At 51.4% G+C, this 13,281-nt stretch overlaps 2 protein-coding genes across 2 annotated transcripts in view; one reads left to right on the top strand and one right to left on the bottom strand.

The window, feature by feature from the left end:
- The window catches only part of PAH (phenylalanine hydroxylase), a 33,539-nt gene extending 31,933 nt beyond the window's left edge, over nucleotides 1-1,606 (bottom strand). Inside the window, exon 1 of the mRNA XM_085049629.1 lies at nucleotides 1,448-1,606. Coding sequence (XP_084905755.1) covers nucleotides 1,448-1,489 — 42 coding nt within the window. The 5' untranslated portion in view covers nucleotides 1,490-1,606. The remainder of the gene's footprint in view (nucleotides 1-1,447) is intronic.
- Nucleotides 1,607-10,044: 8,438 nt separating this feature from the next.
- On the top strand, nucleotides 10,045-12,892 carry ASCL1 (achaete-scute family bHLH transcription factor 1). The gene is made up of 2 exons (XM_085049630.1): nucleotides 10,045-11,309; nucleotides 11,517-12,892. Exon 1 carries the CDS (start codon nucleotides 10,631-10,633, stop codon nucleotides 11,285-11,287), a length of 657 nt encoding a protein of 218 aa, XP_084905756.1. The 5' UTR covers nucleotides 10,045-10,630; the 3' UTR covers nucleotides 11,288-11,309; nucleotides 11,517-12,892.
- The last annotated feature ends 389 nt before the right edge of the window (nucleotides 12,893-13,281 follow it).

Below are 13,281 nucleotides of genomic sequence, written 5' to 3' on the forward strand. Positions count from 1 at the left end.
ATTCGGATTTCTTGTTCCTTGACACATAAGGAGGAACTGCAGCCTCAGGGTAGTTCTGCTGTCCTGTTACTGTTGTGATTATGATTCAGAGTCGAAGAAATCATTTTATTGTATTGAAATATTGTTTCTGTGGTATGTATATGTGAATTATAAATGCAGTGTGGAATAAATTCAGCTCCGATTTTCTTCCAGCTCTGTTTTCTTCCAGGAAGTAAAATAAGAACCAGTTGATGAGCATGAACAACTAACTATTCCTGGACATAATATAATCTGAAAGAAAGTTATATGTAGATGCAAGAAAAGATTTACCTGAGCACAAATCTGCACTTTTAGTCAACCACTTTGCACACAGATTGACATTGCCTTTCTGACACAGGTGGCAGTATCAGGGGTCAATAACATAATCCTTTCAGCCTTCTAATCCACTGCTGAGACATTTAGCTAAAGCCCTTCAGAGTGAATTCCAACACTGTTAAAGCCAGAGAAAGTTTTTCTTGCAATTTCAGGGATACAAAATTTCCCCCTCTGTGTTGTAAAGTTCAAAATTACTAGATGTGCAAAATAGTGGGCAGGGGGAAAGGGAAAAAATACTTCTAAAGAAAAGATTTCTGAGTTACTGGTGAAAATGGAACGAGTTTCCAAGTCAGATTTCTTAAGGCATTGAAATGCTGATCTCCACAGATGTCGTTGGAACTAAACAGTAACACAATTTGGATAAGTAGCAAGGTGAAACTTTTGGGAGTTCCACCTCAGCACACAAAGAGGTGGGAATACAGAATTCCTTGGCATCTCTGCTCTTTGAAAAATAGCAGCCCTTTTTTTGCACATCTCACGTAGCTTCTCTCTGGCTTCAGCAGCATTGCATAGGACACACAAGGACAGAATTTGGTACTAATAATTAACCATGCTGGCCTCAGGTTACACCATCTGCCTCTGCAGGAACATCAGTGCCTGTGTTTGAAAGGCAGGAACGTCAGGACTTGCCTGTATTTCCCAAAGCAAAGGGTTCAAAGGCAGTCTGTAAACATTTAAAAAGGGGACATCAGAGTCCCAAAATTTAACAAGAACTCCACCAGAGGAGCACATAACTTCATCTGTTTTCCGTTAACAAAAGAAGACAGCTTGCTTTCATCACACATTTAAGACCTCTAATAAGCTGCTGGTCTTTTCTGATTTTTTGTCTCTTTGCCATGTGTGCAAGGATACACAGCAATGCAATGTTTGTTTGCATTCTCACTGCACTTTTGTGAGCACAGTTAACAAATGACCAGTATGGGGGCTGCCAAAAGTGCTCAAGTACTGCAAAGCATCGAGACAGGACAGCTTAATTCTGCCCCTCTTGGGTCACTCTGCACCTCAGGGAGGGGAGGATGAGCTGTGCAAGCACAGGAGTGAGGCAGGACATCCCTCCACCTCTTCAAAAGCAGGCAGAGCTCCCATCACTTACCTGGAAAGGGTCACCGTTCATTTTGCAGTGCTGTGAGTCCATGTTGCAGAGGCTCCTTCACTCCAGCAGGTGAAGCCTTCTGGCCCAACTGCAGCGGCCAGAAATGTGTGCAAAGGTATTTAAAGTGCAGCAGGCGAGGCAGAGCCATCCCCTTGCCCAGCTCCCTCCCCTGGACACCATGCCAAGGGGGCGTTCTCCCTGCACGCCCACCCTATCCACCCACCCCTGGCACAGCCACTCCATCCCCAGCCATCCCCACCTCCTGCGGGGAGCAGCTCCCCAGCAGATTGTTTCTATCTGCACCCAACACGCTCTGAATTAACAGCCTTCCTCCTCCTGATCAGCATCAGCTGTTTTCATTTCTTCACGTCGGCACATCGTTTTCAGTTCAGCCTGCTGCCCGTTCCTCCCCTGCAGCTGTGTGTTCAGCCCCAGGTGGGATTCCCATCGGGGTCACTCCACTTTAGCAGACAGAGGTTCTGCAGGATCTGCTCTTTGCGTCTCAAATATCAGGTGTGGAAGGCTCTGGCAAAGCACAGCAGCTGAGAGATTTTGTCCTTTAGTAGGGTCTGTGGGGCTGTTTCCAAAGAGGTTGGAGAGTGGGGAGACATCACTCCTCTCACCAGGCACTGCAGGGAGACACCCAGAGCAAGGGAAGCTTGAGACAGGAGTTAGCTGCATGAACCTCACACTGGGATATGAACCTGAACATGGGCAAAGGGAAGGAGGTAAAGGAAGAAAAGGAGCAGGAAAGGCTAGGTCAGAGCTCTAGGGCAGGAGGATGTAGAAGAGCTGCAGAAGATGTGTGTGTGCTTGTATATAATGTCAGCCATGGAAAGCACAAGGGGAGCAGTGTGGAGCACATCAAGGGTTTCAGGAAAGGTTAGTAAAGACCTCATATGAAAGAGCCCAGACTTGGTTGAATAAGAGTCACCAAAGAGGGTAAGGGAAATTGGAAAGCTGTAGCCCAATATCAGCATGCAGGTGAATGAAAAAATGAAGCACCTAGGCAAGGATCTACCTTGCTCTTTGGGAAGATGAAGTCTTACAGAGACAAACTGTGTCAAGGCAGGTACTCTTGCTACATTATTGTGATGAAGATAAACTCTCTTTACAGATATTTTATCCTTGAGGGAAGCTCTACTGCACACATCTGTGCAAACTGAGATTGGTGAACACTAGTGAAGACCTACTGGGAGTTGTTCATACATACAAAATCCAGTAACCTTACAGTGGGGAAACTGAGTGGAGCCATTTTCATGGTTCTCAGTCCAAATCCATGTTGAACCCCATGACTGCCGAGTCAGAATCCATCCCACAGAAATTATCAATTATATAAAATGCATCTGAAGTAACTCAGTGCAAATACATAACATTTTTCGGAAGAGCTGCTTCTTTGTGCATCCTGAAACTGGATGTAGGGATAGACAGTTAATTTCTGAAGTGATCAGCAAGCCTGTGGTATGGGCTGGCAGGTCAAGATAGACATTTGGCTAAATGTGATGCACAGTAAACACACTGGGCCCTGCTGATATTGTGACAGGGCGAGGCAAGGAAAGGTGGAGCAGTAGGGGAAAGTATCCCCTGTAATTGCCAGCAGTATGAAAATACTGGATTTTAACTACTCAGCCAGTAAATTCATTAAAGCAGCCAGTATTTTGTGTGCTGCGTTTGTGCAGCACAAGGCACAGCCCTGTCCATGATAGGGACACTGAAGGCCAACTTGGAAAAAATAACAGTGAGATGAGGATGGTGACAACACTAATTGTTGTAGTTCCTGTGCAGGACAAGACAGACTCCAGCAACAAGTCTTGTTTACTTTCCCCACACACCATGCCTTGCCATCTGGTATATTTTTCAGTGAGAGAAACTATTCTTTCATCTGTTTATGCCTTTTCTTTTCTTATTCCTTCTCTTTTCACTAATCTTTTATCTCTCTTTTGCTTCCTTGTGACTTTTACATGCTTTTGGTCTTTGTTCCTTCCATTTTTCCATTCCTGTTCTTGCATATATTCACTCTTCCCAACAGTAATGGCAAGACAAAGTGAAATACCAAATACCCAAAACACTGTTCATGCCAAATCTTTATATATTTTGCCTCCTCCTACCCCTTGCTTTTTGCATTTATTTTGCGAGTTTCTCTCTTACCCTTGTTGTTACACAACCATAATAATATCACCAATGCATTTCCTCCAGTTCACTGCTGAATCAGTCTGCACTCTGAGGTTGCCTGGTAGCCAAAGGCACTGGCTGGAGGAAGCAAAGCTCCATCTTGCCAGGAAGAATTCCCAAATTCTCTTGTTTTGGAGCAAAGTGGTGTGTGGGGGTGTGAGTGTGTGCGTGCCCAGCGATGTCACTGTAGGAACATGTGATTGCATCAGCTTTTGTTACCTTGGGCCATTTCAGAGTCCACAGGGCTGGAGCTTCCCTGTCCTCTTGGAAGCTCTAGCTCAGCACACCAAGCACGGGTTGTCCCCCTGCAGTGACACTGCCAACCAGGATGTCCCACTTGGCTTTCAAATTTCCTCTTGTGCCTGATTCCCCAGCCTGTGTGAGCACCTGAGATCTAAGTCCGTTTTTTCTGCTCTGGGCTTTTGCTGCAGCACCATGCACACACTCAGATACATGCTGATGTCTCACATCACCTTTGCCTGAAAGCACTCATTGTCCCTCAGAACTGCCCTTTTTTTGGGCACACACACCCCACACTCATCCCCTTCAGGCTGTGCTCTCAGCCACACTCCCAGGGCTCTCTGCTGGAAGCTGGCAGGCTCCCCTGGCCAGCACCATGGGAGTTCAAGGGGCCACAGACTTTGGCTGCTTTTCAGATGCTCTTTGCCGCCCTTGCCTTCAGCCAGTGTTTGCAGAGTGGAGGTTTCCCTGGAGCTGTGAGGCTTTGTGTCTGAGTGAGGATGTCCCTTCCTGTGCCAGGACACTGGGCCTGTCCTTGGCCTGCAGCTCCCTGCCTTCCCTGCTGCTTTTGGGATGTCCATGTGGATGTGAGGGAGCAAGGAGCAGTGGAAGGGGGATTTTCCAGTGAAAACAGAAACTGGTGGAGAAACTCACAAATGAGGATTCCATGAGTATCTTAGGTGGTTTCTGTGTGTGTGTACATGGCAGGGGACAATCCCCCTTTATACATAGTGTGTGTTTTTATCAGGGTGTTGTAGCTCTCCTTTACACCCAGACAGGCAGCATTTCCTCACACCTCGCTCTGCATCGTGGCAAAGCCTTCCAGCCATATCCCCAATATTCCCAAGCCTCCCAGCTATATCCCCAGTACTGCAGAGCCCCCCAGCAATATACTCATTCTTGCAGAGCCTCCCAGCCATATCCCCGTTATTGCAGAGCCTCCCAGCCATATCCCCATTCTTGCAGAGCCTCCCAGCCATATCCCCGTTATTGCAGAGCCTCCCAGCCATATCCCCATTCTTGCAGAGCCTCTCAGCCATATCCCCGTTATTGCAGAGCCTCCCAGCCATATTCCCAGTACTGCAGAGCCTCCCAGCCATATCCCCATTATTGCAAAGCCGGGCTCCCCGAACCCCCAAGGCTTTTTTGGCAGCACCCCATCCATCCCCTCCCCGGTGCTCTTCCCCGGCTCCTTCCCGGCGGGGTCTGGTGGCCAGGAGGTGGCACTGTGTCCCCACGGCTGTCGAGAGCAAGGGACCGCCGTGTCCCCTCTGCCTGCCCTCCCCGGGAATGCGGGGGGATCCTCTTCCCAGGCATCACCCAGACTCTCTCCCACCCCTCCTGCGGGGCCACCACCGCTTCGGAGGAGCTGGGAGCAAACCACCCACCCCACCCAAAAAATTCAGCTCTCCGAAAGTGGCTCTGGGGGGTGCGGGGAGGCAGGGCGGTGTGGTTTGTCCCCCGGGGCTGGGACGGACGCTCGACTCGTGGCCGCACAATGGGGCCACCGGGCAGAGCCGGCAGCCAAGGGCTCAGCTCCGCGGGCGCGGAGGGCAGAGGAGCAGCGCTGGAACCCGCGGAGGGGCGAGCAGGACGGGGCTGCGGGGTAAAAGCTGCCTCGGCGGCTGGTTTGGTTTAGGGGATTTTTTTTTCCCTTTTTTTTTTTTTTCGTCTTCTTTTTTTTTTTTTTTTTTCCTTTCCTTTTTTTTTTTTTTCCGCAGCCCTATATGCAAACTGTCACTTCAGGTTAGCACAAGACCTGATGTAGCTCATTAGCATGAGCTGTATCTAATACGCTTAAAACCTCTAATTATTTATTATGCCCTAATTGGCAGCCCAAGAAATGTCTGCAAAGTGATGAGTGTTCATCCCAAGACGCCCTTCGAGGAGAATTCAGCAGTGTCCCTGGTCAAACGTCATTTTTAATTCTTCCTTGGGGCACAGGCTTTATTCTGCTTATCGACGGTGCAACACCAAGAAAACTCGAACTCTCCTGATAAGCAGCCTCCCTCACTCTGGGCAGGATGGGCAACAATTACTCAAGGATAAGATTTAATGCTAAAGTTCTTCTTTCCATAAAGGGACGCTTAGGAAGAGGCGTTAAAGTTTGTCGAGTGTGCAAAAGTGCCAAATCATGATCCTTGAAAATTACTTACCCGAAGTAACATCTCGCTTTTTCAGCAGAAAATCACTTTCCTGACTTCGGAAAGTAGCAAATTTTGAAAATTATATTGACACGGAAACTGTTTCAAAATAAGTTTACCTCTCTGGGCTCGAACCCCCCACACTCCCTTCTAAGTGCCTTTTCTTTTCCCCCTTCCAAGTCTGTATTATGTTCCTCCGGGTCGCACCAACTATTTATTTATCTTTATTCTTTTTCTCTTTCTTTTCATTCATTATTCTCTCTCCCTCTCCTTTTTTCCCCCCTTCCCTGTGTGTGTCGCTTCTCGGTCTGATCTGTAGCTTGTTACCACCCACTGCACGCTCTCTCCTGCAGCCGAGGTGTTTCTATACAAACTTCAGCGTCCAGTTGTCATATTAATTATTACACTGAGTAATGACTGAAATAGTCAAAATAAGGGGAGACTCAAGAGAGCTTTTTCTTGCTGCTCAAAGATTCAGCAAAGAAGCCTTGCAACAAAGCACTAATTGGTCCCCAGAAATACTCTGACAAGGCATGGAAGATAGGTTTCATAAAGCCCAGCAATTGTGAAGGGGGAAAAGATCCTTGAATAGACCCCACGCTTCTTTTCTAAACTCTCTTGCTGAGCAAAAAATGGACTGCTTCTTGAATACTGGACTGATCTTGAATGCTATACCCAGCAGAGAAAAAAATGCACCATTTATTGTAAGTTTTTTTTTCCAGCTATTCATGTGTTCTATGTGGAGAATAAGCTGGTTTTGTTTACCATGAAAGACCTTTTACTTTATTTTCACTCTTGGGGGGGAAGCTGGAAAGGCGAGGGGGAGGGCGAGGGGAGGGAGAGAAACACATGTGCCCAAATCCAGACGAGCTGCCTACTGTAACAAAATGGAGTGTAACAAATCCTACAGAAGTCCCGAATGTATCGATTCTTTGAAGATCTATATAGATTAACGACTTTCGTTCTGCTTTTCCAAGACAGCGTTTAATCATAACGTAAATGGCCTTTAAAAAAGAAAAGAAGTGGGAAGAAGAGGGGAAAAAAAAAAAAGCATACCAGAGTTGTTTTTTTTTAAAAATAAAAAAAAAAAAAAGGCAAGGACTTCAAAAGACCTCATGAGTGTAGCTACAATTTTGGCACACAAAAAAGTCACTATAAAATAATGACAGTGTGAGATTAAAAAAAAAAAAAGAAAAAAAAGAAAAAAAAAGGCCAAAATAAAAGTGCCAAATGAAAAGGGCAAGGGCTATTTATCATTATATTAGAATTAAGAATTTTAAGGTGCAGGTGCAGGACCGTGCAAAGGAGTGGGTGGAAGCAGGGGACCTTGGAACAACATTTATTATCTATGATTCTGGCCCCTTACTCTGCCCAGGGAGCACACAGAGGGGCTGGTGAGATTGGAGTCACCTCAGGCATGAGGGCTCAGCTCGTTCCCTGGTGGCAGTGGGTGGAAAAGGACCATGAGGAGACAAGGGAGGAGAAGGCTCTGCCCCCCTCTGCCCCCCTCATCCACCCCACACACAGTTACCCTGACCCAGGGTAGCCAAATGGGCACAGGACCATGGAGACAGTTACCCTTGGTGACCTCTGCGACTCACAGGTTTTGCCTTTTTAAGAGCTCTCTGAGACCAGAGAAGAAGTGACCCAGAAACTCCAGTCTCATTCTGCCACTTCCAGGAAAAAGGGCAGAAATGTCCCAGTATGGTGTTTGTACACCAGTTCTGCAATTGGGCTGCTCCAGAAGAACTAGTGTGTTTAAATACATATAAATATAGTTTACAGGGCTGCAATTACTTTGATATTTCTGCTGCTGCTTCCCAAAGTCACAGTGCAGAGCTGGTGATGCAACAACTGCTTCCAGTGCAGTCAATTCTGACATCAGACAAGGAATGTTGAACAAACCATCCAGAAGGCTTGGAACTGAAAAGGGAGAGCTCCCCAAACAGAAAATACAGACAAACATTTTATCCTGCCACGGTCTGGCTGTCCTGTCCAAGAGTGGATAAAATAAGTTAAAACATTTCACAGGTGATGAGACAGTAGGCTAGAAGTCAGAAACTGGTCAATGATCAGCGAAGAGGCCCCAAAATAAATATGACCACAGAGAACTACTTCACATTTTTCATCACACATGCATTAAAAGCTGACACGTTAAAAAATTACTAAAACACTAGTTAGCAGGTGCACATTAGTGTTCTCCTGTGCTGTGTTTCTGGTTATCACTGTTTCAACTCACACACAGAGCCAGGATCAGGGATCCAGTGGCAAATGAGAAGTGATTTCCACAGCTCCAGGCTGCTGTAATTGAGGTCAACAACAGCACAGGGCTTACTTCTGCAGCCATTTCCACTGAAACCTGAACATGAACTGGGCAGGTCCATGCTTTAGAGCTGGTGTGAGTAGCAGGGATTAAAGGCACCTGCCAGGGACTTCCTAGAGCCACAATATCACCGTAGAGAGACTGTCATATCATGGCTCTGCTCTTTTTAGTGGGTTAGAGAGCACAGAGAGTTTCCAGGGTGGAAAGGTGTAAAGACAAGTGAAAATGAGACAGAGCTGAAGGCAGAAAATGGATTAAGGGTTTCAGAAAAACATGAATATGTGAAAGGCAGGAGGGCAGTGAGAGAAGGCCATGGCAGGGTCCTCAGTGCTGCTCAAGCCAAGATCAGCATTATCCAGCACTGAACCTGGCCATGTCTCCCATGCACCCCTGCAGCCCCAAGGGTCACTGTGAGTGCCAAGTCACACCAACCTCAAAGTCTCAGCACTTCAGGGCTGCTTTTCCTCATTTGGTCCTGAGCCACATGTAAGATTTCACCTCAAGGCTGTGATAATTTCCCCTGCATAGGCCAGGTCCATCCTCTGTTACAAGCAAATACCATTGCCTGCTTGGAAAGCTGGTGACCCACTTTTAACGTGCAGGGTGCCATGGCAGGGGATCAGTGGGCTCTGCAGGACCAGCAAGCACACTGTGTGGCCTGGGAAATGGGATCTGGCAGGGAAGGGTGAGCTGACTGCACACCTGCCTGCTCTGCCTGACACACCCGTACTTTAATGAGACAAACCTTGTCCCACCCCGTGCTGGACCTTGCAGGGACCGTGTGCGTGAGACGTGCCCAGGAGTGGTTTGTTCTTTCTCCCCTGACAGGCTCAGCATTCCAGAGGGGTAATTCGAGGTGACTTCTCCCAAGAAGTCTGTACCCTGCTCTGCTCTCAGCCGTCCTCCTCCTATCACCCAGCCGGGCTCACCCGCCGCTGTCCCCGGCTAATAGAGCCATCAGGCCGTCCGCGGGGCGTGTGCGGTGCTGGGCAAACGCGGCTCCGGCCGCTGCGAGCGCGGGGCGACGACAGCCCCCGGCGGTGGGGCTCGGACACTCGCGGAGCACAGCCTGGCAGCGCTCGGAGAGCGAAGGAGCGATGCCAGGCGTCCCGGTGCTTTCTAGGGACAAGGGACAGCTGAGGTCCCGCACACGAAGTTTGCCTTCCCGGCGGCCACTCAACGCACTGGCAAGAGCCCTTCTCCCGCGGGCGCGCACCGCTTTGCCTGCCCACGCCACGGGACACCTCCGCTCCTGCCCGTTCCGCACCGCGGCTCTCCCTGCCCTCCAAACCCCGGCAGGTGCCAAGGTGGCCCCAGCAGAGGATGCTCCGCACGCCCTGGGGCTGCCCGCGCCCCAGCTCCGCCGGGAGTCACCCCCTGCCTCTCCCTCCCCGCGCCGCCGCGCCCCGATCCGCACCCCATCCCTGCTCTCGGAGCCCCCCGCGCGGGCAGGGCTGCCCCGCCGCCGTGTCCCGCACTCGGCCCGCCCCGCGGCGCCCCGGCGCGGTGTTTGCTCAGGGCCGGGAGCGCGGCACGCGCCGGGCGCACGCACTTGCGACAACAAACCGCGAGCGGCGGGGCGGCGGGGCGGGAGCGGCGGGGGGAGGCGGGGCGGCGCGGCCGCCAGCGCGTGTGCGGCGGGGGGCGCGGGGCGAGGGGGTGTGTGGGGGGGTTTGTGGGGCTGTGCGGGTGTGGGGGTGTGAGGGGGGCCGGGGGGTGTGCGGGTGTCCCGCGCTGAAAAGGCGGCGGCGCTCCGCGCATCGCGGCCGGCAAAGCCCGGGAGCGTGGAAGGCGCAAGGTGCAGGGTGTGCGTGTGTGTGACCGCGGGGGGCGGCGGGGGGAGAGTGCGTGTGTGTGTGAGTGTGTGTGTGTGTGTGTAGGAGAAGAGGGGGGAGCGAGCCCCGTCCGCCCCTTATAAGAGACACAATCCTCAGCCACTTTTTTGCAAAAGGGGCTTTGCAAAGCAGCCTGCGCACACGCGAGCGCCACGAGCCTCCCCGCGGCCGCCGCACGGAGGGCGAGAGGGAGGGGGGCGGGCAGAGCCGCCCGCCGTCCCCGCCGCCCGCCCGGCTCCACCGTCCGCTCCCGTCGGTCGCCGCTGTCCCTTTCCTCTGCCGTCTGTCGCCTTGCTCTTTTTCTTTTTTTTTTTTTAATTTTAAACTGAACGTCGCAAGTTTTTCCTTTTTTCCTTTGTGATTTTTTTCTTCTTTTTTTTTTTTTAATTTTTTTTTTTTTTGTGGTGCTGGGGGCACGGGGACCGGCCGTCACTCGGGCGCCCCCGCCTCGCAGGACGCCCCCGCGCCCATGGCCAGCGGCAGCCCCGCCAGGATGTCCAGCGCCGCCGGACAGCCGCCCTTCCTGCAGCCGGCGTGCTTCTTCGCCGCCGCGGTAGCCGCCGCCGCCGCCGCCGCTCCTCCGGGACCTCCCCCGGGAGCTCCGCCGCCGCAGCTCAGCCCTGCGGGCGGGCAGCCCTCCCCGGGCGGCAAGCCCTCGGCGCCGCGGGCGGCCAAGCGGCAGCGCTCGGCCTCGCCGGAGCTGATGCGCTGCAAGAGGAGGCTCAACTTCAGCGGGTTCGGCTACAGCCTGCCGCAGCAGCAGCCCGCGGCCGTGGCGCGGCGCAACGAGCGGGAGCGCAACCGGGTGAAGCTGGTGAACCTGGGCTTCGCCACGCTGCGGGAACACGTCCCCAACGGCGCCGCCAACAAGAAGATGAGCAAGGTGGAGACGCTCCGCTCCGCCGTCGAGTACATCCGCGCCCTGCAGCAGCTGCTCGACGAGCACGACGCCGTCAGCGCCGCCTTCCAGGCGGGCGTCCTCTCGCCCACCATCTCGCCCAGCTACTCCCACGACATGAACTCCATGGCGGGCTCCCCCGTCTCCTCCTACTCCTCCGACGAGGGCTCCTACGACCCGCTCAGCCCCGAGGAGCAGGAGCTTCTCGACTTCACGAGCTGGTTCTGAGCGCCGGCCGCCCTCCCGGCAGGTGGGTAGGCGGAGGGCCGGGGGGACAGCGGGGGGACAGCGGGGGGACAGCGGGGGACGGACGCGGAGCGGAGGGCTGCAGCCGCTGGGGAGGGGCCGCAGCCGGGGCTGCCCCCGCGTGTCCTGCGGTACTTACGAGCGGCTCCGCGGCCCGACGCTGCACTGCTCCCGGCGCGGCTCTGATCTCCTCTCTCTTTGTTGTTTACAGGACAGTTGCAAAAGGGAAAAAAACAACCCAACAAAACCACAAAAAACCAAAAAAAAAAAAAAAAAGCCCACCACATAAAACCAGATCACACACAGAGAGACAAAAATCCACGCGGAAAAGGACCTGTTGCGTTTCCAGCTCCCCTGCCGTCGGAGGGCGGTGCGGGCACGTCTCTCGGCGGGCGGGCACAGCGCTTGGCCCCGCGGGGGCGGTCGGGGCGGTCGGGGCGGTCGCCCCCGGCCCCGGAGAGCTGCCGGCCTTTGCACTCCGTCGCGCTGCCACGGACTGCCGAGCGACTGTCCGGCGGGGGAGCCGCGGGAAGGGCGCTGCGCTCCTCGGCCGGCGGAGGAGCTCTTCTTCGTCTTCCTCCTGCTCAGCAGAAGCAAGAAGCGCGGCCCGTCTCCGCACCTCGCCGCCGCCGCGGCCCTTCAGAGACTGGCGTTCGTCACCTGTGGACAAAGTTAGTTTCCCGATGTCTGTGGAGATGCTGAAGTTAAGCTATGCTGTACTCAAAGAAGTCCCTGGAGCTCCGTCTACCCCCCATCTCCCCGTGCCTCTCCCTCCCCTCGATCCAGGCTTTTCCTCTCGTTTCCATCATAGAATGCTTCCAATCTTTTTTTTTTTTTTTTGTGAATTTTTTTATTATAAGAAAATCTATTTGTATCTATCCTAACCCGGTTGGGGATATATTAAGCTATTTTTGTACATAAGAGAGAGAGAGATTTATAGAGGTTTTGTACAAATGGTTTAAAATGTGTATATCTTGATACTTTTTTTAATATGTAATGCTTATTACCTCTTCATGTTTAGACTCGTAGTCAACGTTACCTTACAACTGCCATTTTTGTACGTGGTTTTGTAAAGGACTTGGATTTCCTCCAGATGTACTTTAGCACCAATGTGTCTTACTTTATAGAAACTTTGTTAATGTATTAATAATGTCATTAAACAATGTTCAAAGTGAACAAAGTTTATGCAGCTATTGTCCAAACGCAAAATGGTAGCCATTTGTTTTTATATGCTGCCTTTTGGGGGGAAAAAGAAAAAAAAAAGAAAAACCAGACAAGCAAACAAACAGACAAAAAGCCCCTACACCACTGCCTTTTCTTACTGTTTTTTTACAAACTTACAAAGGACCTGTATAACCCTGTTTTATACCAACTAGTTTCGTAATAAAACTTTTTTTTAATTAAAATGATCAGCTGCCTACGGCATGTAATTTTTTTTCTTTCTGCCATTGACAACGATGAATGTAAGGACAGAATGTTAATTGATGCTATACCGGAGCTGAGTTGCATATGAAGTGTTTGTATCTGATGGATGTAACATATATATCTTTATCTATCTCTATATAAATATGCAAAGATCTAGCGCTATCACCATTGTTTTCTTGCCCTTCTGTGTTGCAAATGTGTATTCAAATCCAAAGGCGAGGGGATGATTAATGATTGCATTGTCCTTCCTGAAATCACTGCACATTGCAGAATTCCCCCCAAAGCCCAAATCTTATAAAAAGAGGGCGCTCCATCCCGCCTTTCGGCGGTGTCACCCTGTCCTCCTCCGCGCCTCTGACCCAACGGGACACAAAAACTGGGGGGATGTCACAGCCGCCGCCACCCAAAACACGGGGCGCTGCGCTGCCCCTGCAGAGACAGTGGCTGGCGAAATAAAACCGCCGCGGGGAAGACGGGAAGCGAGAGGGGAAGGGAGATAAAATTAAATAAATAAATAAAGTAGTAGAAATCGGTGGCGGCTCAGAGATATT

This window comes from Lichenostomus cassidix, chromosome 1Ab (genome assembly GCF_008360975.1).
Source record: "Lichenostomus cassidix isolate B80296 chromosome 1Ab, HeHo_3.0, whole genome shotgun sequence".
NCBI classification, from domain to species: domain Eukaryota; kingdom Metazoa; phylum Chordata; class Aves; order Passeriformes; family Meliphagidae; genus Lichenostomus; species Lichenostomus cassidix.

Excerpts from the sequence above, each read along its gene's own strand:
- ASCL1 (XM_085049630.1), top strand. The coding sequence starts at position 10,631 with ATGGCCAGCGGCAGCCCCGCCAGGATGTCCAGCGCCGCCGGACAGCCG.